This window comes from Sitodiplosis mosellana, unplaced genomic scaffold (assembly GCF_009176505.1).
Source record: "Sitodiplosis mosellana isolate CC-2019 unplaced genomic scaffold, AAFC_SMos_1.0 Smas_scaffold_30, whole genome shotgun sequence".
Lineage (NCBI taxonomy): Eukaryota > Metazoa > Arthropoda > Insecta > Diptera > Cecidomyiidae > Sitodiplosis > Sitodiplosis mosellana.
In genome coordinates, this window is record NW_022595272.1 from 2,394,283 (window position 1) to 2,420,248 (window position 25,966).

General features: G+C 36.0%; 2 protein-coding genes across 2 annotated transcripts; both read right to left on the reverse strand.

Moving 5' to 3' along the window:
* Positions 1–6,617: 6,617 nt before the first annotated feature.
* LOC129569370 (uncharacterized) lies at positions 6,618–10,902 on the reverse strand. Its single transcript, XM_055448151.1, has 4 exons — positions 10,819–10,902; positions 10,540–10,623; positions 10,093–10,413; positions 6,618–9,907 (listed from the first exon to the last, which is right to left on the reverse strand). Exons 3-4 carry the CDS (start codon positions 10,301–10,303, stop codon positions 9,768–9,770), a joined length of 351 nt encoding a protein of 116 aa, XP_055304126.1. The 5' UTR covers positions 10,304–10,413; positions 10,540–10,623; positions 10,819–10,902; the 3' UTR covers positions 6,618–9,767.
* A 4,153-nt stretch (positions 10,903–15,055) lies between these two features.
* LOC129569303 (uncharacterized) lies at positions 15,056–16,979 on the reverse strand. Its single transcript, XM_055448037.1, has 2 exons — positions 16,926–16,979; positions 15,056–16,831 (listed from the first exon to the last, which is right to left on the reverse strand). The coding sequence occupies exons 1-2, from the start codon at positions 16,977–16,979 to the stop codon at positions 15,056–15,058; spliced, it is 1,830 nt and encodes a 609-aa protein (XP_055304012.1).
* Between the last annotated feature and the right edge of the window lie 8,987 nt (positions 16,980–25,966).

The window sequence follows — 25,966 nt, forward strand, 5'->3', positions numbered from 1 at the left end:
GTACATGAGTTTCGAGATAACGGGAAATTGCAAGTAAACGAATTCCACTTGGTATCGAATTCCATAGATAGTTTCGTGTCTCTATTGATTCATATTGAGCTCTCCCACATAAAATTTGTGACATCCATGTCAACGTTATGAATTGATAAATCAGTCGATTTTTATCTCATTCCCGAGTATGAAATTAAAACAACAGCGAATATTAAAACCTCGTTCAAACAAACTCGCTCTTCTGCAAGTGGAAACATTTAATTACCAGGCATATCACCCTGAAACTTCAATCGAATTTTGTCTATAATTTGGTTCTGATATGCCATAAATTGTGGTGAAGTTTTTATGTTTGCTTTTTAATTATCCAAAAAAAAACCATTGCTTCACTAGTTATTCGTTGGCGAGTTTCGTTCTGATTCAGTTTAATAATAGTGAAGCAAAACATTTACGAAATGGCACATGCCAGCAAAAATTCATCATAAAGCGGGTTTTGATTGCTTGGTGCCATATCATAAAAATGATTTATGGTGTATTTCGATACTTGGAAATGCACCCATCCGCTTATGATAAAGCAAAATAAACATAAGCAGAATGATTGGTCAAACGGTTCAACCAAAGGGATATTGCAACTTTTTTGGCCATCTAACATCGTGCCTGTAAATTATTTTACTGTACATTTAGATGATAGAGCTTGAACGAAAGTTCGACACTATGCATAAACTTGGAAAGAGCTTGATAAACTTGATGAAATACATATATTTTATGGTCGTTGCAATACCCCTTAATCAACAATAAAAATATGATTAGCCCAATCCATCGGGCGAGTTTATTCGTATCGCTTTATTGTTCAGGACCAACAGAAGAAAATGCATTTTTCATCAATGTTTCCTCCACTGAAATGACAATCAATTAATTTTACTCCATAATTCAAAGGGGCCTTACTAAAGGGTTCGCTGAATTTCCATTGCCGGAACGATGAAAAGACATTTCCATTTTAAGCGTTAATTCACTGAACCACGAAAAGTTTTGGGATTTTGAACAGAAAATAAAAAGAGCATTTTTTAAATGTTGTAAAGAATATGGAAAATCCATGTATCTCTAATAAATACATCGAAATAGCGTTGTCATATTTTAATTGTTGTATGATCCGTCTAAGCAACATGAATGTTTTTTTATCATAAGCGATTTGCTCCAGCAGAACAAGGTTGTCGCTGATTTTGGGTGGAATAAAATTGTATTGTCATCCGAGTGAAATGGTGTGGGATGCGAGATACGATGTTAATTAATAGATAAACGATAGACATAACAATTCAATTTGTATATTTGATACCGCATTCATAGATTGTGACTTTTATGATAAATTGCCCAAATCGCACGATTGCTATTCACGTCGATGATACTAGCAAAAAAACTATAGTATCGAACCGATTTTATGCAGAACGTTAAGCTTTAATAATGTCTTTAATACAGAGGAATTGCCCTTAGTTTCATGTTGGTGGTGGGGCAGTGTGTGTTGTTTTTTGCTCATCGGAATGTTTGGAGTTTATCGATTAGCGATGAAATCAGATACACAACCACTGACCGAATGAAGTCGACCACAATCAGTTCACATGGGTCAATAGACATCCGAAATAATTGACCCACAACTTTGTCGCGTATATATTATCAAATCGTAGCCATTGTCCAGTGGCTGTCTATTCATTCAAAACATCGCCATCGATCCATTGCGGTTTGGGTTACAGGTCGGTCGACATTTGCACGATATCATTATTATACGCTGAAATGAAACATCAAAATAATTATTATTTATTGATTTTATAGTCTACTTTGATAAGCCGACTTTAGAATGTAGTTTAACAGTATGAATACATGAATAGTTTAGTTTCCATATCAATCGCAATTTTGTAGTTTTCAGTTCAAGTTTAAAATTTGAGTTTAAGTTTAAATTTCAGTTTTAGTTTTGCTTTAGTTTTTTGTTACTTTATCAATCAGCGATGAAGTTTTCAGTTCGTTAGGAAGTTTAGTCATTTGGTAATGAGTAAATAATAAATAAGTAGATAGACAATAAATAATTAGTTGAATCACAAATTGAGTTAGTTTAAACAAATCAAAAAGTAACTTGATGGCAAATAAATAAATGGATTTTACGTTAAGTTGAATTAAACTACTAATGGATTAGCTTAATAATGTATAGCAAATAACAATGAAAAAAATGGGCAATAGAGAACTGGCGATTGAAAAAATTGCTTTGTTCATTTTGGGAAATACTATGAATAGATGAGGGAGCATATATGTGTTCAGTGAAAGTCCACAACATTGTAGTGTCAATAGATGAATATTTTCACACAATTTTAATAATACTTTCAAGCGGCAATTGATTCCAAAATGACTCATTTTTGACAACAAAATTTTTGTGGAAAATCATTATTTTATAATATGAGAATATATTTTTGAATACTCCACGAGTAGTATACTTTTGTACTACTCCCACGTGTTTTGTTGGATTGGTAAAGAGACACTGATTACGGTATTAACCAATTTACTCTATCCATTCGAGTTTGAATAGTTTCGTTTTTGACCTAACACAATATGAAAATACGGTATTATTAGAAATTGCCTCAATGTCGTCCATCAAATCAATTATTTTGCCACAAATTTCCACTTCTCTTGAATATTGCATACGGCTTTCTTCTGAAATAAATATACGAGCACACTTTTTATACACAATCTAGCAGCAACATATTTTTCTTCGGACTTCTGTACTCCTTAAACTGATCCAAAAATAAGCGAAATAAAAGTAGCGAATAGTGATGTGCATTTTACTGAAATACATTTTAGAAAAAAATGGTATCGAACTGTTCAATTCGAACATGTCTGAAAACGTGACAAGGTGATGCAGGAACAACAGGACTTTTGTGAATTCCGTCAAATCGACAGAACATTGATTTTCGAATAAATGTACATGGTGGATCATTGGCTTGGATAGACAGAGATTAATAAATCCAATTTGTCAATCATCGTTATAAACTCGTACGAACTAATCGATTTCAAAACAAAACGTACATTTCCGGGATAAATCATTAAAATATTGATGAATGTTGCATTTGTGTGTATGTGATGAAAAAAAGCCCCAAAATCTGTTCACATCGTTTGGCTTGTTTACATTTATTCCTTTTAATATTATCGTATTTACATCAAAAACACACCGATGATATAAATGTGCACGTAACGGAGCAAAATCCCTTCTATTTTCAACATGTTATTTAACTTCAAATTCCGTCAAATCATATCATGACGTGAGCTATTTTCCGAACGCAGCTCGCCGTTCTTGTTCGTTTTGTATTTTCTATGTTGTGTAGTGAGCGTGCAGTTTGCGCCTATACTGACGTTCTAAATTAGGATTCTAAAATTCCTGGTTAATGTAACACCGATCATAATTACACTTCTTGCCAGTCATTTAATGGCTTATTTGCATGAAATGCAAGCGTTTCTAACATTAGCCGGATGAATTTTTTTTCGTATTGCTGTCACACTTGCGAGCATATTTCATTCATACTTCTATTTCCATTTGAACAGCCTAAGATCCACCGAACACTATTTAACATTTTAAGTTTGCGTAAGCGCCTTCTCACAGCCGAATGCGTGAAAAAAAAATAATCTCATAGCCGTTCCGAGCACTAAGCTAGCTCGAATGCGGGCAATAAACGTTGCCATCATATAAATGTGAACGGATTTACATTTGTCGGGTGTACGTAACTTCGACGTGTTGTGCCTTCAGTCTCGATTTCGTAAAGACGAGTCAAAACAAATGCGATTGCAATTCAGTAACATTTATCTCGGGCCAACGAAACGCTACGCATAAATAATGCGCACAATAAATCGCTGTCGATTTCAAACTGATCTGTGAAATTCGAACAAATGGCCAAAGCAAATGAGGATCACAATCGATTCGAAAAATTTCCATAAGTTCCACATGAAAGTAGAATCTTTGAAGTGTTTTCACCCAAATACGAAACACACTTTTCGTTTCTTCATTCTTTGCACACTTTTCGTTTCGGAACGTTGTTTTTGAGTGTTTTTGAGTTGGGTCGTAGCTGTTTTGTTCGGATCTTCGTTGTTTTTTTTTATTCAATTTTGTTTTTGTCGGAAAAATTGTTTGTAAAAATCATTTGCCGCCAGCAAAAGTATACTTACCGCTATAGAATTTAATGTGATGATCATTGTTAGTTGGTGTTTATTCTTTCGACCATCCTTTTTCTCCGTTGTTTTTTTTTGCGATGGAGAGAAGTAAATATTCTTAAAAGCGGAAAAATGTACAATTCCCTGAGCAGTACTAATGCTTAAATGATGGTGATCTATGGCACATCACATGCCCGATAGCCAATATATATTCAGGTTCAAATGGAAAGAAAAGGATGCGATACTTCAAAGTCAATTGATGATGTTTCTTGAGTACGCGAGCACGCTTTGACTTGCAAAAGAGTCATGTGACATGTGTTTGAAGAAAAAGTTTACCACTTTCCATATGAGGGAGCGTGTGCAAGTCGTTCGCATTGATACACCCAAAGCCAACACACACTTAAAAGAATCCTTGACTGAAATAAGAAAAATACTAATTTGAAATAAATGCGATTTTTACAGCATTTCCATTCCAGCGTTGCCACTCGAAACAAAAGGAAAACAATAGCATCTTCCCATTGCGTAAGTTAAATTTAATGGAAGTCTTTATCATGCTACATATTTATTGCGGTGGATGGTGATGAGCGTTGTCAAGGACTGAAACGAAACACACATACACACACACGAGTGAAAAAAAATGACTTCGACTTACAATGGTTATGATAACAGCACAGCACAGCACATCACATTGAATTCCGAGTTAGATTTTTATTTTGTCATCAATTTGATTCGAGAGTGATATAAGCATTGCTTAGATTCGCAACGAGCATACGAAATTAGACACTGCTTTCACGTGATGTGCACATTGGTGGGTGTTTCTGCACACGCTAACAACCAAACCACCCGCATGTTTCCATTTGCTTTTTTTTCTGCTGGGACGGTCTTACTGCTGTTTTGATGCTTCTATTCCGTTTTTTTTGTTTAGTGTCTGTGAATTTTATGCGCTTGGGATATCTAATTATACGTAATTTTGGTTTCGCCAGTACGACATTCTCTCTCTCTCTTCCATTTTCCGCTGCTCGTTCGTATTTTTATGTTTTGTGCTACACTCCGAATATGCTTATGGCTCACCCTCATTCATCTTCTTGTGCTTCGCTTGGCACTTTACCACCAAGCTCTCGAGTTCATTTTTTCTTCTATCGACTGCGACGAAATTCGTGAAAGTGAGCGATACTGTTGATGACACTTTGAATTTTATCTATTTTTTTATTTGACGCGATTTCGTCTTAATCATGTTTTTGTTTGGATCAAAATTTAAAAGAAAGAATTATGGCTTTTGCTGTCATTCTTACAGAGTGTTCTAAATGGCATTTGCCACTTTCAAAGTGAAACGAACACATTGCGCCTTCCTAAGCTTTCAATTTAAATTAAAATTTCCGCTCATGCTGGGATAACGCATTTTCCCCTTCATCCTCTTCGTTGCAATGTTTTTCTTGCTGACAATGGCGAAAAAAATCAGATTCATTTTTGGATTTTGGCTCAAGCATCCGTTAAACGTGATTTAATATTACACTCTCCATCTAGGGGCTTCTATGTCGGTTTGGCATTCGAATTTTTATTCACAAATTCGCGCTCAGTGCTATGCATTCGCAACGCTGCCATATGATTTCTATGTAAACATTCGCACTCGCATTCGTATGGCAGTCGTATTTCGCCGTTCTCGAACGTTCTCACGAATGCGAGTGCGAATGTTTGCATAGAAATCATACGGCAGCGTTGCAAATGCATGCCCAAACACGAATGAACGAATGAATTATGTACCCACAAGTTCGATGTCATAGCCGCATTCGTCGCATTCGCAAACATTCGAATTTTTGTTCTGAAATGCGAATGCATTCGCAGCATTCGCGAGAGATAAATCCCCTTAGCTCTCCATCCTATGGTTTGAATCAAATTATCTATGACGCGTCCATTTGGTTTGCTAGCATTGAATTTCGTCATTTTTCAATGACGACGTTTTTCACTTTTGTTCATCATTTAGCCAACACTTTCAATTTGCTTTCTTATAAATTCAAAATGCGAATGTGTCGAAACGACAGATTTCAAAGTAAAGTGCTTCGTCCAAAAGAATTGATGCTGGGCCGTGAGACTCAGTATTCAACCCAAGGAAAGAGTGTAGCTTCAAACTGACTTAATGTCTTAATTTTAAGACAAGGCGTTATTTATGACTTTATTTGCGTTTCAACTGATGTTGATTTCCGTAAGCTTTTAAGCGCCAACCATTCAAATGGGGCGAGATTTGTCGATGATTAAATGGAAATTTGCTCACAGCTCCTGTCAAATGGATTTTCTTTGAACCACGTGTCTATATCTCACTAAATCGGAAAGTTATACATTACTCAGTTGATCACTCACCAACATCATTCTCTCGTTAATTGTTTCATTACACAATCCTCTTTTGCTCAATTGATAAATATTGGGGAAAATGCTAAGAAGAAAAGGCTTGTTTTTGATATTTTATGTGCCTCGTTTTATTCAGATAAAAATCTTAATTTATGACTTAACACTTAGACACTTGAAATGTAGAAACAGTGTGTTGTAGCACATAATATACAATATTTGTTATTGTTGGTTTGATTTGTTTATTATATTCATCATAGAAATGATTGTTTCTCCAGTAAACAGTCTACAACAAATTGGAAACTTACAATCTTTATGTACAAAACGAGAAATTTTTTTTTTTTTTGAATTTTGAACTCATCAACGAAATACTAATTAATTTCGCCAATTACTACACGTCTAATCGTAATTTTTCTCTACGTTTTCATTCAAAATTATAGGAAAATAACATATCAATTTAAATACAATTGTTCTCTTTTTTCGTTATGATTTCATATGTATAAATAATTGGTATTAATTGATTTGCATAACAGTATCAGTAAAATTTGGCGTGTTAAACGCACAGGTTTAAAAAGATTTAGTAAATAAATAAAAGTCATTAAAAATATATATTTTTTTATGTTTGGTGTATTAATCGTTTGGCTATTAATGCGTATCGGTTTTAAATTGATGGGTTATTCTATTGAATAACGATCAATTTTGCCAATAGCGCCATTCTAATTAGATTATTCCGATCATCGTTTATGTTTATGCAGAGCAGAGCACACGGATGCGGCTATGTTACTGTTGCTCTCAGGGGAAATAAGGTCGGAAATAGTATGCACCCAAATAGAGAAACCCAAAAAAAAACCGGTTGAAATTGATTACATTTCGTAATTATAGCGTTAAACTGAAAATTGATTCGGTTACTTGTTTGCACGTTGAAAGAGAAAATGAAAGGAAAACAGATGGTAAGCATATAAACGCAGTGCCTCACCGTTTGTGTAGTCAGCTGAATATTATTTCGAGCTCACTGTAAATTTCTGATCGTTCTTTATTGCGTACACTGACGAAAGATAATAAGTGATGCATTCAGACTGATTTGCAATCATTCGGCTAAAAATAGCGAGAAACAAACAAACAGAAAACCGAAAAATCAAGTGCATTTGGCCACATTAGTCGCGCTACTGACAATTGAAATGTAGCACAATGATATAAGAGCATCGAATTGTAAACGAGAAAGGAAAGAAAAAAAAAAGAGTGGGAAACAGAAGGAGACGCAATGAGAACGGTATAAACGGAAAATGTGGCATTTTATTTCGACATTCGGAATTAATGACACGCAATTGCTAAGGTTTTTCGCTACTTATTAAAAATAATCCATGCATTTGAAGCAAACGCATTGAAATTGAATATTTCAACTAAATTGTGAATCAACGGTTAATCTACTCTTAAGCCGAATAAATGCGCTTGAGAATAAACCGTTTTGTTTTGTTTTATTCTTCATTTTATTTGGCAACAGTTTCTTTTGTTCCACTTCATATAATTTCCGAGCAATACTAGACGCTCTCATGCAGTGAAATGCGAAGCGAACGATTTTATGTTATGAATGTGAACGTTCGAGTGTGTAAGGAGCAGCGACGACAGCAGCAGCAGCAGCAGCAGCAGCATAGATGGCATGTTGCCTGATTCATTGCATACAGGGCTTACGATATATATCGCAAGCACAAATTAGAGATGCGCTCATAAAAGCAACGGAGTGCGTCATTTGTAATCCAGACTCGAGTTAGACACGATTTCGAATAATTCATCTTACTTTGCATGTTCATGCATTTTGCATACGACGCTTCGTCTGACGGCTAAACTAACACGCTGCTACTCTATTTAACGCCCAAAAAACCTATTGAATTTTAAACATGCATAGAGACTTGCTTAGCATCTAGAGTAAAATAGTTTTTTTGTTGGTTTATGTTTGTGAAAGATAAAAGGTAGAATGAGCCGATTTCGATGCAAGAAATCCTCTTCTTGAATCGGTCGATCTTTTAAATACACATTTTATTTGCTATTATAAAAATTAAAGCTGTTTTCAGGCTTAATTCTAATTTTGTTTCCAGTTGCCGGTATTTAAGATGCTGTCGAACCGAATTGTTTCTTCGCTATTCTCTACAAACTGAACGGTACCGAATACATTTCTGACGGATTTTCGACTTAATTGATTTCATTTGCAATTAATTTAAACTGTCTTGAAACTGGGTGCGTTCGCACGTTCTCAGCTGTTAACTGGTTTTTACAGTCAATGTCATCTCTAAAACAGTTGCCTAGGTTATGGTTAATCTCAAAATGTATCATCTACATTTAGAAGTTTGCTTATGAGTCGATAAACGAAGGCTTTCTTCATTATTATTCTGAGGCCTTTTTGATTAAAATAATATTGTTTTCTTTTACGTTCAAAAAACATGGTTAATTCCTATACTGAGAAAAAGGAATAGAGAAGAAAAGAAATGTCTACTTCTAAAATGTTTGAGTTTTTATTTTTTTTTTTCTCGTTGGGTATGGATTTTGGAACTAGAAAGACAGAAATAATCCTCTAACAATGCATAGAAATATGGAAAGGTATGGTTTTAGTAATATAGGTAATGCTGTTACGTGAGTTGTTAGTTCTGTCTAATTCTTACACGCACCACCTACACATTACAATAGAATCGTGAATATTGGCCACTTGATGACCTAAAGCTTTTCACCTCTTGGTTGGTTCATTGTACATATAATCGAATGAATAAGTCATTCTCGTCTCGTCTCGTCTCGCTCGCTCGCTCTCTTCTGTGCTATCAAAGCCGCACACACATCACTGTGTGTACGTGAGAAAATTTGTGCTCGCGTCAATCGTGCAAAGGCTTTCGGTTAGATATTTTATTTCTCATAAGAACAGATTCCATCAGATTTATCAAGTATTTAAATTGAATCGATTAATATTACATTGACTTTATATTGGCTATTTAGTGTATGGTTCTTTTTTGATCATATGTTATTTTCTACGAAATTTAGACTTTTTTTTTCAACTTGGAGATTGAGATTTGATTTTGTAAGAAATTCAAATGATGTGGCCCATGAATTACGGATTGACGTTTTGTGTGTTCAAATAGCCTGTGATTTATTTGAAGGGCACGAAATGAAAATTGAATGCCTCAATCGCCCGATAATTATACGGTAAATGTTTTCTCTTCATTTCTTTTGGTACAGAACTAAAAAAAAATATAAATTATTACATGCTACGGTATTTACACGGGTTCAGGCGCTTCGTCAAGAACCAACGAATGGATGTCTATCGCCGATTGATATTTACGTGACGGTTTCTGTGCAACAGATTGTGGTCCCACAAACACAGAATTCTGTCTACTGCGACTGTACAGAGGCGACGCTGTGAAAATGATGTTTTAATTATTATTTTGGAAATAATGGGTTTGAATTGAGTTTTGTACAGACAGAGAAAATCCAATTGAGACAACTCAATTGGCATGAAATTCAACTATTCATTGGACATTTATCGAAAGAAAATGGAATCGATAAATTTAAAAGAGATGAAAAATTGAGTTTTAGACTCACCTCGAGCCGTGTTACACGTGAACACACTGGGTGATACTCCAGATGGGCCCGATATGGAACCCATTCGGCCACTGGCTGGCATTTGCAATGAACATCCCATCGAAATGCGAGAAAATGATGGATGTTTCAGTGCTGGTATCGCTTCCATTTCGACAAGTGGACACGATGCTCGATGCTGCTGTTGGAATTTTGGCTGATATGGCTCTAACATCCGAATTTTTCCCCATCGATTGAAAAATAAGGCAATCGCACCGATCCATAGCAGCAACACAGCCCCAACAATGAGCACTTCTTCTGTTCGCACTATTATTTTTGGTCCAGCTGCAAAACCAAAACACACACGCGTATTGTATGAAATAAATGGGAAATTAACCGGATGCTCGGTTTGTCAAGTGTGCGAAGAAGGAAAAAAAACTGGATAGTGTTGAAATGAAAAATGCTGATTACCCTCAATATTGGTTCCATTTGTGTTTGGTGCTTTTTCGCTAACTTCCACAATAACGTGTGGACCCGGCCATGTTGCGTCCCATTCTAAAGTGTTAAATGAATGACCATTTTTCATTGATACAGTTCCAGGTTTTTTTTTTATGTGCTATTCGTTGAGAGAGAATGGCAACAGCAGAGAATTCATCTACTCCAAAATAACACATGATAAATTGTTTCGCTGGAATTTTCTGCTGAATTTTTTTTTGTCATTTTCATTCTCTCGAACACAATCGAAATTACCTGCTGATATTGCTGGTGATGAGTTTTTATTGCGTTCGATGTGCTGCTGTGGTTGTTGTCGTTTGCTGGTATAATAATCCAGTTTGACCCTAAAGATAGAAGGAAATACAACAAAAGTTATATTGAATCGATGGACTGCGGAGCGAAATTGAAAAAAATATTCATCAAATGGCACACCGTAAAACACTGATACAAACACGCGTACACACATAAACATTCAGAGGTAGCTAAAAGGAAATGCGTTTGGCGTTAATAATTAATCAATTCGGACACATAGACACAAACACACCAGAAGACATAGAATGTAGTGTGAGACAGTCTCACGTCATACGAATCGAATGGATGCGTTGTTTTGACACTGAAAGATTATCATTGGATTTAATCCGACTGAAATTAAACGATGCGAGCACAACTCTAAATCAGTATCATAAAAACCGCTTGGCAATGGCTGAAGTGTTAAATATCCCAACGCTCAAATCACCATTTCATAGCAAATGTTAACGACTTCGGGGTTTTGTAAGCTGCATGGCAAACGAACGGAGTCGAGAGTGCAGAGACAGGAAGAGAGAGAGAGAATGAGAAAAACGGATGAGAAAATTTTAATTATCAAAGAGACAAAGGCGAAGGCAATGGATATTGGAGGTCAAAACGTGATGCCAATTCAAAGGCCAATCAAATAAAGAGCTTGGAAAACCGAATCATTTACCATCTCAATTTCACAGCTTTTAATTAAGTCGACCATGAAATATTTATAAACGCTTAAATTGCACTGTGATTGCACACAATATTGGAATAATTATGACACTTGCGTATTTATTGCACCTTTTTTATTCTAGCCTTTACGAGCAAACTCATCCGTTTTGCTACTGTTTGTTAATTTACTACGGCTATTTCACCAATGCAATCTATTACGGCAGTTGATGATATTGCCATCAATATCCGTCCAATATATAGGTTGATAAACGTTGGAAAAAAAAATGAATGGATATCACATTTCCGATGTTCATGTCATGTGTTCACATATGCTCTTGTCACGCATAAAACTGTGTCGTATACATTTCGCAGAGCATTAAATCGTTCGCCGTCCAAAATTTTGCCATCTCAGACGGATTGCGGTTGCCTAAGAACGAATAAAGGACGTTTCGTCAAAAAAAATTGCTCAATATGAATATGTGAGCTTGTTTGTTTACACGCCGTGAGGCAGAAAAAGCGCAATAATCTTCAGGAACCAAATGTTTATCATGCCAGTCATATCGTTGCGTAGTAATAATTTGCATGTGTTTATTCAGATTTTGCGTTGGTTGCAAACATCGCTCTCTTTTTTTTGCCGAAAAGCATTTGATTTGTGATGAACCGTGTCTGTGCGCCGCAACACATTCAGTTTAGCCGGATGATAAGCAAGTACGGCATACGCACCACATATAATTTATTCACATGCACATTCTCATCTTTTTTTTTCCGTTTATGAGCGCATATTTCATTTGAGTTGTCGCTTGAAGCCAGGCAAATAGAATCCGGAGAAGGTAAAATAGAGAGTACTACTCTCTCACAGTAGCATGTAAAATGGAACCGAATGAAATTGGAATGAAAATAAATAAATGAAGAACGAAAGCGCTGCCATAAAAAAAATTGAATCGTCGACAATTTCGAGGCGGTTGACTCTGTATTTTATAATATTCTGTAACCAACCGCTTCGCATTTCGTATGCACATTTATTGTGTGGATCGGAATTTTTTTTTCAACACCCACATATCGCTAAAGCGAGTACAAGATTCATTTATCGCTTATTTGATTACATGGTTGCGAAATCAATGTTTCGAATCGCATGCATGAGCCACGAGCCACCACAAACACTATTTCCACACATACATATATATTATATTGGCTGAAAGGAATATCGGCGGCGACGACGACGACGACGAAGGTTCAGCGCGAACGCTTAACACGTTTACACATTCCAAATATTTAGATGGCATTTGCAAATTGATCTGATTTAAACATTTGACTCCAAGATAACAAAAAATCCTCACCCTCTCATCTAACACGTGCGGATGAATGGAAAACAATGAAACCGAATGAGAATAAAAGAAGTAAATGCACAAACCAAGAATGCCACTAGCGTTGAGGGAGAGAGGAAGAAAAATTACATGGAAAATCTCCAAACTCATTTATTTTGTTGCTTCAGCTATTTTTTTGCCTTCGCTTTCGCTGCAAAAGATGTGGCGATGCAAACGTTAGTCATGGAACCCGCCAATAACAATCTATTTTGTTCACAGTTTGTGGAGAAAGGCAAAAAAAAGTAAACACATCACGAGAATAGACCATTAGACCCCCGAGGCTTCGGGCGTAAGGCATAAAAAATCGATTTCAAATAGACAATTTGAGTTTTGAAAAAATAGCACACATCTTCCAGTGATACACAAGCGATGAAACATGTTGGGTGATTTTTTTTTGGAGCGGTCATTCGTTATGCACAGATAACAGACTGAAACATTGACATGAACTACGATAAATTGTTGAAAATATTATTTAAACGATGTACGGTTTAGTGAAGCATGACACACTCGCTCGCACACATTTTCTCTATCAGAGTGAAAATGACCTTTGGATGGGTGTGCAATTGATTGGCTAAACAACACAAAATGATCACCATTCGGTTTTATCCTGTCCCTTTTTGTCTAGCACAACAAACATTTTGGTGAGCAAATTGACAATTTGGACAACATTTGTGTGCATTTTCCCATTTAATGCTTGAAATGTGATTGAATTTGGGTGTTTGGTTGATTTTTTTTAAATGGTTACCAACTACATTGCTTTTTCTCTGGCAAAACCCAGGATATCGAATAAAATTTCAAATATAAATGTTTCAATTCATCTGGATAATTGAATTGCACGCAAATCCATTAACAAAAAGCTTTTCCAATCGCAATGTGACGCTTTGTTTTTTTTCTTTTTGTCATTGAATAAGATGAGCTAAGACAAAGATGGATTTGAGCGGGAAATGTTTTGAGTAGAACTAAATAACAGCTCAATGATGCAAACACATTGAGTGACAGACCATGTCAGTCACATATCAGCTGCTCAAAACTTCGAGGCGCAAAGTTCATTCCGCGATAATTGTTGAAAACTTTGTGCACTCATCGAGTTAATGCTCCGCGCTTTATTTTTTATTGTTTCGTTTTTCCCTTTAATTCGTTCGTTTTCTTTTCAATCGCTTTTAATAAGTGAGCTTCCCAAATGTCTCATTCAAAAGCCGTCTAAATTGCTTCATAGTCAATGAACGCGGCAAATAAATTGAATTAAATTGTGTCGTTTCTTTTATTCTCGCATTTTTCTTGCCGCAAAATTTCGTTTTTGTATTCGCATCACAGTTTTTCAATGGAAAAACTTCATAGCAACTGGGATGAATAGAGGCAACTGGGATGAAAAGAAGAAATGACTCAAAAGCATTGCAATGAAACAGTCTGTGACAGCACTTGCACTCGCCTTTGTGTGCTGAGAGTTGTTGTTTTTGTTTGTTTGATGCGGAGAAGTATGGCAGAAGACGTTTTGTTTATGGTAAATTAAATAAGTATACGAGTGAAGCTTAAAGTCAAACCTCATTTCGCGATCAAACAGGCATACAGCTAAATTCATTTTCTGGAATGTATTTTGTCATCCCGTCATCGTCTCAAGTAAATTGTGCATATTAATCAAAACCGTTAACTTGCTAAAGTGCATGAATTTGTCAAAACCCCATTTTGCTCGCGCTATAAACTGTACACAGCAAAAATCCAAAAGACGATTTTCTCTCGCATTTTCCAGCTCGTTGCATACGCTTGAGACGTTTTAACTTGAATAGAATCCTCCGGGAACGTTCGAAAACACACGCATCATACGATGGAATTTTGCATCTTACCAACTGAAAAACTGTTACAATATTGTAACCATGTTTGAAATAATTATAAAGTGCGAATAAGTATTTCCATTTCCCGTCGCATTCAATGCAAACTAAACGAAAACTTGGCAGTTTGTTTTCATTGTATATTTATAAAAGTTCTTACAAAGATGTAATTGAAACAGAGTTTTTCTTGTATGCAGATTAAAATTTAACATTGCATTTGCAAGCTACTACTACTACGTTATACTACATTGGCACTAGTTTAATTATTTATGGATAAGTCTCTTCTTTTTTGTTCAAAAATTTAATTTGTGTTACTTTGTATTAGTCAGGGAATTTCAAAAGAAATCATTTTAATTAGGCGTCGACAGGTGGAGTATCACTTTTTGTGCTGATGGATTCGGTTTGATTACCTGTCGTCTCGGATGTTTGATCGGCAATTGCACCTGTCGGCGCGGATAGGTTGAGACTTTCAGATGGTGTGACATTGTCGGCAATTTCATTTTCAAAAGCTTTACTTGAAGTTTGATCATCATCATCAACTGATGCACTTGAAGTTCCAATGTCACCTGATGTTTCGCTATTTTCAGCTGGTATTTCGTCCGGTTCAGTGGAAGCTTCAGCATTTTCAGTCGAAATTTCCGTAGATTCTGTTTGAGCTCCATTGTTTTCAGTTACAGTTGAAATTTCAGCATTATTGCTAGATGCAATAGGTGCTGTTGAATCGCTCAAATGCGTGAGTTCGTCGGTAGTTGCATGTAGTTTCGATGCAATTTCATCTTCAAGTGATTCACTTAAACCTGGATCATCATTAACTGGTGCACTTGAAGTTTCAATGTCACCTGAAGCTTCGCCATTTCCAGTTGTCATTTCATGCTTTTCAGTGGAAACTTCAGCATGTTCAGTTTGAATTTCATTATTTTCGGTCGAAATTTCCGTATGTTCGGTTTGAGCTCCATTGTTTTCGGTGGCTATTCCAATTCCACCGTCAGCAAGAGGTTTATTGTTTGGCGCAACAGGAACTGTTGAATCGCCCAAATGCGAAGTGAGTTTGTCGGCAGTTGCATGCAGTTTCGATGCAATATGTATGATGGTGCTGTTTGTGAGTCGTTTCGTAGCATCGAGAGATTTGTTGAACAGTTTTGTCTTTATTTGAATGGATGCATCAAGAAATGCTCCGGTAGCGATAATTAAACGGGCTGAAATATCTTTCTTTGCCGAAATAACATCTTGCAGTAGTGAGGCTGTTGAACGGAAAACCGCTTTCAATGCATTATGGGTCACATTCAATCCGCCGAGTGTGAAATTGTGTCCGCTTTCGGTTAATTTATTGGAAGCCGCATTGTTTATAAGCAGTGTGGTCGTATTCAAGAATAACCGTACGGTTTTCGATGATGCACTCAGTAGATTAGCCGTTTGATATAGAACCAAAGCGCTGGTATCGACTTTCGAATCGGCTACATCCACAATCAAATGATTTGTGGTATTCAATAGACTCCCCAGTGAATTAGTCGTCTCATTTAATATGTTGGCCGTCGAATTAAGAAGCTCCGTTACAAAATGGGTTTGATCATCGATGGATTTTGTAAGAAGCACTGAAGTGGCATTGATAACATTGGCTAGAGACTGACCTGTCACATTGGCTAGATTTATTGATTTATTGAGAATCTTTTGGGTGATATTCCATTTGCGACTAGGTAAAGAGCGCGGACGAGACGTGGCTGTCAATCGGGTGAGAAGTTGCCCGGTTTTATTCACGAAATTCATTGAAATGTGTAGCATTTTGTTGGTGATGTTCGTTTTTATGGCAATCAAACGGTTGAGTCTGCTGAACTTTGCGTTCAATATGTTGACAACGACAGTCGATGTCGTGTTTAGAAATATTGACGATGCATTAGCCAGTTTTCCACCCAAAAAGTATTTGCGGTCAATGGTCGATAATTTATTGGTGGTGTTCAAAGCCAACGTTAAAACGTCTGACATCGTATTTACCAAGTTCGTTGTTCGATTCACACCGTTTGATATTTGATTCGAGGCGGCCGATGCTAAATTCGACGATGCCGCTTTGATGTTATCGAAAATATGGAGTTTTCGTGGCGTTGGCGTGTTGTTTGGCGTGTCAGTTGGTGAACTCTAAAAACAAAAACCACACACATGGGTTGGACGAAAGAAAACAAAATTATCAGTATGAAACGGATCAACCAATTTGAATTTGAGTTAAACTCACTTGTGACGTTGCGGCGCAAGCCAACACAACGCTAATCAAAATAAACACCTTCATGTCGATCAAGCTTGGAATTACTGTCTGTGTACACTTTTCCTTCCACTTTTATTCACTTATTACTTTTCGCACTTCTTAAACCATTCTAAACCAAATCGTCCAACGATTCAATCTTTTATACACTGCCAAGTAATCACGCCGTTGCATGCACAACAATTGTTGCAGTATATATGTATGTTTCGACAGTATAATAGGAACAGATATTGCATTTCATCACTTATATCTTTGTGTCGTTATCAAAATTAATGGGCCATTTAGATAGAAATCATTGTCAAATTTGTTTTCATTTGCCAGTTGTTTAAATAGAAAAAGTTTTTCGTTCGTCTTGAACTTGCAACATCATTTTCCAAAATGGTTTGGTGTTGAAAGTTCTGCCAGAGCAAACAGTGATTGCATCTTCGCTCATTGTTTTCGATTATTATGAGCATGTGCGCAGTGCGCGACGCACACAAACCAGTTTTAATTGATTTTCGTTTTGGGTATTTGTTATTTCTCGGGTAATGAATCCACATCCCATGATTGCTCAATGGCTTGTCTCTCTCTCTCACACTCTTTTTTTTATTGTTTCCCTTTGTTAGTCGCCGAAAATAAATCATTAAAATGGGTTTTTCGCTCCAAATATAGTTCATCGAAATGATAATGAAGCGACATTTTATGTCGGAACTTGATTAAATTATTCATTTCAATTCAATATTGTTTCCTGTGGCGAGATCATGCACAGATAAATGGTACTTGTAATATTCATGAGATTCAATTTGAATGGTGTGCGGAATGCGCGCAATCATAAAATTGGCTCCGGAATATCTGCGTCCAATCGCTGCACTGAAAATGCACGGCAACCGAATGACATTTGGTGAATATATCCGAAAAAAAACACGTTACTTTCAACGATCCACAATGTGAATTTTAGTGTGCACATTGTTTTGGCTGCAACAATTTCATCTCAATATATTTCTAGTTGTTTGTTCGTTTGGTTGAATTTTACGGCAAACGACAACTAAAACTTTCGTCAACGATTTAATTTATTTTTATGCAACTGTTCGATTTAAGCTCATTCGTATGCTGTGTATCTCTTTCGTCGCGTACACAACTAACTATTTGCTCAAGTGTGTGTGCACTCGAATCGTACGACTGAAGATGAATGGTGTGCAGCTCGGCTTCGTGAGTTTGATGATAATTATTTCAGTTGAATTAGGTTATCGGGTTGCAATTAAGTGCCAGAAAACTAACAAGCATGTGCATGTAAGTGAATAATGAGCGGCATTTCTCATTTGTGCGACACATAACTACACATTATAATGAAATGAAATTGAATGAATAGATGTGGTATATGCCCACAACGCGACAAACGAGCAACAAAATGGAAACGATGGGTGGACGATTGTTGAACACAGTTACTCTCTGCTCGATAACACAGCTCAAGCCATTTAATCGGATGACCGATCTTTTACATTTCAGAATTGCATTTTAATTATTTCTTGTGGTGGTGTGAGAATGAATCACGTATACTCTATCGTATCCTCAAATTTACATAAGAAAATCTCGTTTTCTTTCTCTACTCATACAAACACTCGCATTTAACCTTAAAAATATCTTACGCTTTGTGTTGTGCATAATTAAAACTTAATTTCTGCCAATGCAGTCATTGCACGTTTCATTTTACCTTTTCTCGCTTACACCAAGGCAAAAGAGCAATTGAGCAAATGAGCGCGCGCGCACGAGACCAATTCTAGTGAATTGTGCGATGTCCTTTGTGCTTGCTTCAAAAAGCTTGGGTCCTTCTTTTTACCCACCTTTTCACATCAAATTTGAATAATGGCTTCGAAATATGAAACATGTGTCAACTGAATGAAAATTTTATTCGAATATTTCACACAATGTTGACGCATTTGAATGCATACCTAATCGTAACTTCTATTTGTTTGGCCTCGATTTTTGTACGCTGCGCTTGTATGTGTGAGCTCACGTTCATAATTTCATTTTCTTTTGAGCAGTGGCAGATTAGAAATTTTTGTAATTTCAGTAAAGTTTCACATTCGTTTTTTTTGTTGTTGTTGTTGTTTTAAATTCTCGTTTGGTCAACAATGTAATGATAAAATTGATTGATGCAATCTGAAACATAAACAGACTGCTCCACTCTTAACAAAGAGATAGACGAAAATGAATAACACTTTGAGAATTTTCCACTTTGTAAAATGGAAAAATTGTTTGATTGTTTCATTTTTGTTTGTGTTTCGTAAGCCGAGGCATGGGCCAGGTTTTGCGGAAAACTTTTGATGTTCGAAGCGTTAAGTACGTTGCCAATCGGATTTGTGTGTCGATAGCATGTATCCTTGAACAGCTTAAAAGTTTGCATCCCTTTTGTATTTGTGGTGAGAGCGAACCGCTTTCATTTTGCTTTTGCATACGATCAACAAGATAGACAGGCGGTTGTTGTGATTTGGCATCGTGAGGACGTCCTCTTAAGTGTAAACAATGGGAAAAAAATCGATCGCATACAAAGTTTGTTCCGACTTTCTTTGTTTAGCATTGGCATAGATTCCAATATAGTTGAACGGCAGATAGAGTTGGATGAGACAGCAGAAAGTGATCCAAAAAGAAAAAGAAGAAGAAGAAAAAGCAGGAGGAGGAGGAGGAGGAAAGAAACAGAGAAACAGAACACAACACAATAACCACACTGAGATACAAGCATTCTCATTTAACGAGCATACCGTTGTAACGATGACAATGATGGCAATAAATAAGAAGAAAAACGAGAAATTCTAACAAATATTAAAGCCATTGAATGTTTTTGTCATCTCCCCACTACTGTCAATATGCTGGGTAGCACTCTTCATATCGTGTATGTCTGTCTGTCGGTGTGTATGTGAATCTGTTTGAAATCTCATAACAGCATTATATAACTTTAGTGCATGCATGACATTGACATTTTCTATAAATTCCAATAAACAAATCTTTGTGATAGAACGGGGAACGAAACCTGGTTGACAGACACATCACAATCTGCGCTACTTTGCAATAAACAATTTTTTTTTTCAAAAACACAGATACAGCACGTAATTGAATTGATATTTATTTGTTTTCCCTTCAGCCAACATAATTATATAATGGTGAAAATAAAATACCCAATCACGCAATTTAATACGCTTCAATTTTTTTCATATATTTTATCTCGTTATTTTCACTTGTCTCATGTGTGTGCGTCCAAAAAAAAAATTAATGTACATGTGTTGAATCGACCGAAAATGACATCCACAACTCAACTATCATCGAGCAAATGAATTAAATGTTAATCAAATTGTTTACCGCATTTTATAGTTGAATAAGTCTAATGGGCCAATGCACGTAACAAAAAAAAAAAACGATTTGACACATAATGAATGTTCTTCATTCATTCCACTCATCGCATTCAATTCTCCGCTCGATTGTCTGTTGTTCTCTTTATTTCGTTTGTCAAGCTGTTTTTATTCAAATTCATTTCAGCAGTCAATGTGTCATTTCGCTAGCCTAGAACCATAGCAAGGGCAATAACGCAATATTATTACCACGATCTGAATCATAATTGAACCACTAATCATCCATTTTTAGTTGTGCGCAAATTCGTGCTCGAATCCGTTGCTTGAGACGCCTCACAATAGCATATTAACATTTATTACAATTTAATATTTGGGGTTTTCTCCCTCTGTGAATGAACATTGAGAACATTGAGAAATAAAGAAACGCGGATAATATGCTCATATTGGTACAAGTTTTTCTATGGATTTTCATTTCTATCGCGTTCACTCACAGTTCACTTTAATTAAGTGTTTATTATAGAGCTCCATTTCCTGATCTTGTTAAAATGAACATTTTCTACAACTTAAACTTTAATGAAAAAAAAACCTAGATTTCCAAATAAAAATGTCTCATTGTTATTATGACATTGGAAAATACCAGTCCCAACACGCAAATGTTCGTGTGACTGCTGAACGAAAATCATTTGTTAATATTAAACAAAATGTTACCCTTTCACATCAAAACTGTTGATTTATACACGACGAGTGGAAAAGAAAACCATTATGAAAAAAAAGAGGTTACAACAGAGTTGTAAATTGCGGAATACACCCTTATCCTCTGCTCACCCTTTCTTTCGAATCCATTTGCATGCTTTTCATAGTCCATCATTCAAAATCCACGGAAATCCTTGTAATTTATAGATGCAAAATGTCATCTGAAATCCGATTTTGCAGTAGAATGGTTCGGAACATCTCCCACACCGGAGTTAATCGGATTGCATTGCTCCGTTGGCAACAACAAAAGCCTAACGCATGGCAAAGTGTGATAAATACCGTGTTTCCATCATTCAGCAGCTGGAGTTTTGGATATATTTCTGTTTGTTTTACACATAAAATATGTTTATATTCTAACAACGAAACAGTTCCGCTGAGCATTTCGACCACAAAACGATGCGAATTGATACGTACAGAACTTGGTGAGCTTTCTGTTGTTAAGGGTGAGCTTAGTGTATTCGTGCATTGAAAATGAGCTTAAACATATTTCGGGTGAGTTGAGACAATCCGTTTTATTGAAATAAAACCAAGAAATTTTGCTCGGTCTTGCGCTCGATATCCAAAAGCATCTTTCATAAACTTTACATAAACATATGTTCAAGTATGATTTGTATTTAATCCCAGTGTGATTAATTGTTTTAATCTAACTTGCGTTTCGGTTCAGCGTCGAAAAATCGGTAATTCAAATCAACAAGCATTAGTTTCCATGCAATGTTGAATGTTAATGTTGCCGGGCCTAATTGCAAAAATAGCTTAAAGGCAAATATGATGCGAGTAAAGGGTAAATTGTTTAAGAGAACAAAAAAACTCTGTTCATCATTAATATTCACCACCAAGCTTTCATTCAATTTCAAATACAACGCCATACATATTTTACAATAGGATTTATTGGGAAAGCTAAAGGCAAAACTTTCTAACAGCAAAAAAAAGAGCCGAACCGAACTCCGTAGATTTGCTACAGATGATTGTCTATTTTTAGATATGCACGCAACTTTGCCATGACCTAGCACACACAAAGTGTTTGCTAGATGCGTAAGCGGAGGTCGGCATACGGTAATTCAACATGTGATGAAGGATAATATTGGCATTGGCAATTTGGTGACTAGTCCCTGGGCATGATCATAAATTATGTTACTACAACATTTTTTCTCTCCATATTCATCCAATGCATTGGCCCATTCGGCAGAAACTGGGCGCACACACGCACATACATTATGTGCTTTAAATCTGAATATACGAGCAAATTGCATTCAAGTGGAAGAAGATAGTCATATATGCTGCTATTGATGCTAATAAGAAATAGTTATGATGATTTCGGATCTTTAAGCTTGCCTCTTATGTTCCCCCACAATTTTTGCTCTTTTTATCATAATTTCGTGGTTTTTTCTTCTCTCATTCGCTAGCGAATTCCGTTGTTCGTGATCCAATCTGATCAACCATAAATTGTTATTAGTCATAAAAAGGAGAAAGATTGGAGAGCCGTGCTTATAAAACAATAACATAAAATGAAATGCCTGAACTTGATGTGAGAAAATGTTCTATGCGCCCGAAAAAAAAGGTTACTTCGGGCCTTTCATTTCCCATTTCAACGAATAGGGAGACCATTCATTGTTTGAATGGTTTCTTTCGTTTTTTTTTCTTGTTCCACTGGCCAAAACTCAAATCTCCATGCATTTCAACATTTCACCATTTGCGCTTACTTTTCATCTCCGAAATATTTTGTTCTTGTTTTTTTTTTATATTGCCTCAGTTTAACTTTAACGTTTACAACCTCATTAAATGTGGAATTTTTCCACTCAGAAGACTTTTCTATTTTGATTGTTATTTTGCAGCAATTTCGGAAGCAGTCGCACGAGTTATACCTTTCATGTAGAGTTATGCTGGAGGAAATACAAGTTGACACGACACGATACGATATTAGATTTGGTCAATGATCACATCTGATGAGCATCTGCTCACTTCCATTCGTCACTCATGAATATTTGATAGAAACAAAAATGCCCGAGTCCAGCAAAACTACGAGTATAATGGGCAAATGGAATGGTTGCTTTCATTGCACTGAACACAGAAGTTTTTCGGCGGGTCGGTTTGTTCTCGGTGCAATTGTGTTCGTTGAAAGTTTTTATTGTAAAATTTATACGAAAATGCGACGAATGCAGTTTTTTATGTTTGCAACAGAGATTGGAGGGCAATGAATAGAAATTTGGTAGTAAATGGCACGTTTTTATAGCTGCCGGAAAACTTTTATAGCTGCTGCAATAAATACTGCTGGGAGAATCCATTCAATAACCATTCAGCTGCGGATTTTTCAAATAATTTTCATCGCAATTCATCATCGAGCATAACATTTGATTTGAATTTCACCGAAAAATGTTGCACAACCGAGTGCAAATAGCCTTGAAATAGATAAATATAAAAAAAATTCTGAATTATGCACCCATAAAACAAGCAATTCCGCACACATTTTTGGCATTAATACGAGCGCGTGAATTGAAACTATGTTGCTCACATCGGAATTTCTTTCCCGTATGCACACTTTACAGCCAGCAATGAAATTCCAACACAATGCATTTACACTGTTGATGAATAAAAAATAGCAAAAGTAAGGTTCACAGCAAAAGTGCTTTGTCTACGGAATTTGTATTGAATTGACAGTTTTTTTTTTACTGCAGGAAAATGGATAAAAAATGCAAGAGATGTGGAAATTTGTTTGAATTCACTTGGTGGCTGGTCCAAAAGGAAGATAAATTATTCAGTGACGCTCGATAAAAGATTCATTTAAATGCTTCGAATCGCATGTCTATCGCTTGAATTATCGGGAATATTAACGCGACCACACTCATGCACTTTACATATAAAACGAATACATTGGCCTCAGTAGTGGAATCGAAGGAATTTGAAGGCACTCTAACATCGGTGTATCGCAAGTTTAACCATTTTTACCTAGTATAATATTCTTCATTTCACCTCCGTACAATTCCATGGTGAATCTCTTTTTTTTGTGTGGAAAATTGTCAACAAAATTTCCGTTTTGTTCAGTTCAAAATTGCAGTTTTCATCGTAATGACATACATTTGGAAACCGTCAATCACAAATTATCGACAAATAATCAATAGAGGCGAATTTAATAAACGAGAACGGGCAACCGTTTAAAAAAAAATCACTGGTTCCGGGGCACAACAAGAATACCGAACATTTGAAAATTTCATTGAATATTCGTAAGACCACTTGTTCAAGCCCATGGAAAATTACTGGCTGGAAATTACTCTCCATGGGCTTGAACAACTGGTCTTCCCATATCGATATCACTGGCAAATGAATTGATATATCAAGCGAGAAAGGATCCGCTCACTTCAGAATCCAATAAATGCAGTATGAAATTGATTTTTGCTGCTGTTCAACAGCACTTTTGCGAACGCAAATGAGGAATTTGTTTACATTTTCGTGTGCCGTGCGTTTCGTTTGATGTTCGATCGCTTATGCCGGAAAAAAACATGTAATTAAACGCAAACGAAAATAGATTCTCTATGCTATTGAAATGAATTTTTGATCAAGTATAAAATGTCTGTATAAACTGGAGTCGAATTGAGTATTTTCGGACGTTGAATGTCAAAAAATTAATCGTTCGAGAGATATGTATTTGTGTGTGTGTGTGCGGGAGAGAGAAGGAGAGAGTGTATAATAATTGGTATTAGTAACTTGAAATTCACATGCCTAAATGACAAATACCACGGACAATAATTCACTATGAATAGTTGAAGACACTAGAGTCACACCGCACGACAACAAACACTCAACAACGTAGCAACAGCCGAACATGAAAAATGGAACATAGTAATAAATGACCACATGAAATTTTCATTTATATCAGAAGTCGTTATATATTTCTAATTGATTTTATGACATATGGGTTGGTATGACAGTTACCGCTTACGGCAGTAACAAAAGTCCCATCCAAAAGCAGGGAAAACCTATTGTTTTCTTCGCATGGGTATCGCCATCGGAGCACACAAACACGCACGTGATAACATTGAAATTGGTCGATGTCGACCAATATGATACTTACCGATTATAGTAAAAATGCTTTGGTGTTCAATACGTGGATTATTGAGTTGGAGCGACGTCGCTGGTATCAAGGGAGCTAATCACAATGTTACATGTAAAATAATGCAAACAGTATTGTACGACAACAACAAAAACGAAGCCACTTGAACTGATGGACAGCAGAAAAAAAATAATTCCTTATTTCATGCGTCGAGGATTTTTTTTCTTTGAAGGATCAAAGATGTCCCATCGCTTTTAGAATCTTTTCAATTTAGAACGAAACTATTTAGAATTCGCTTAACATTTTATCGATCTCGATATTAATTGCGATTGAAAAAACAAATATTTGGACCAAAAAAAAATTATCACTTGACAATGGCTTATCAATTCATAACAAAAGGATCTAATTGCCTATAATTTACAAGTTATTTCCTTTAGCTTAAAACTTGAGAACAATTTCATCGATTTTCAATTTTGAAAAATTGATAATTTTTCCACCATTTCACAATTGAATTTCGAATTTGAGGAAGAAAAAAACGGTCGCGGCTGAAGTAATTTTTCCTTTCAGTTGAAAACCAAGAAAATTATCTATTGATAAATTATCAGTGGATAGAATTTCGTCAAGCAGCAGCTTATTCCGCACAGTAAGCATGAAATAATAACCATACGATTGAACAAAAACTTTTCAAATATTCAACGATAATTTTGTTTCGATTCGAATATTGACTGGTAATCACAATACTTTTGTGCTGGATATTGTGTTTGAACTACGCGAAAAAATATCAACGGCTATATTTTGTTCCGGAGGATGCAAGCGAAGTACGTTCCGATGTTGCAATGTCTAAATATGAACTAAACCGAACTCGATCAACAAAGCGTGTTTGTAGCCACAAC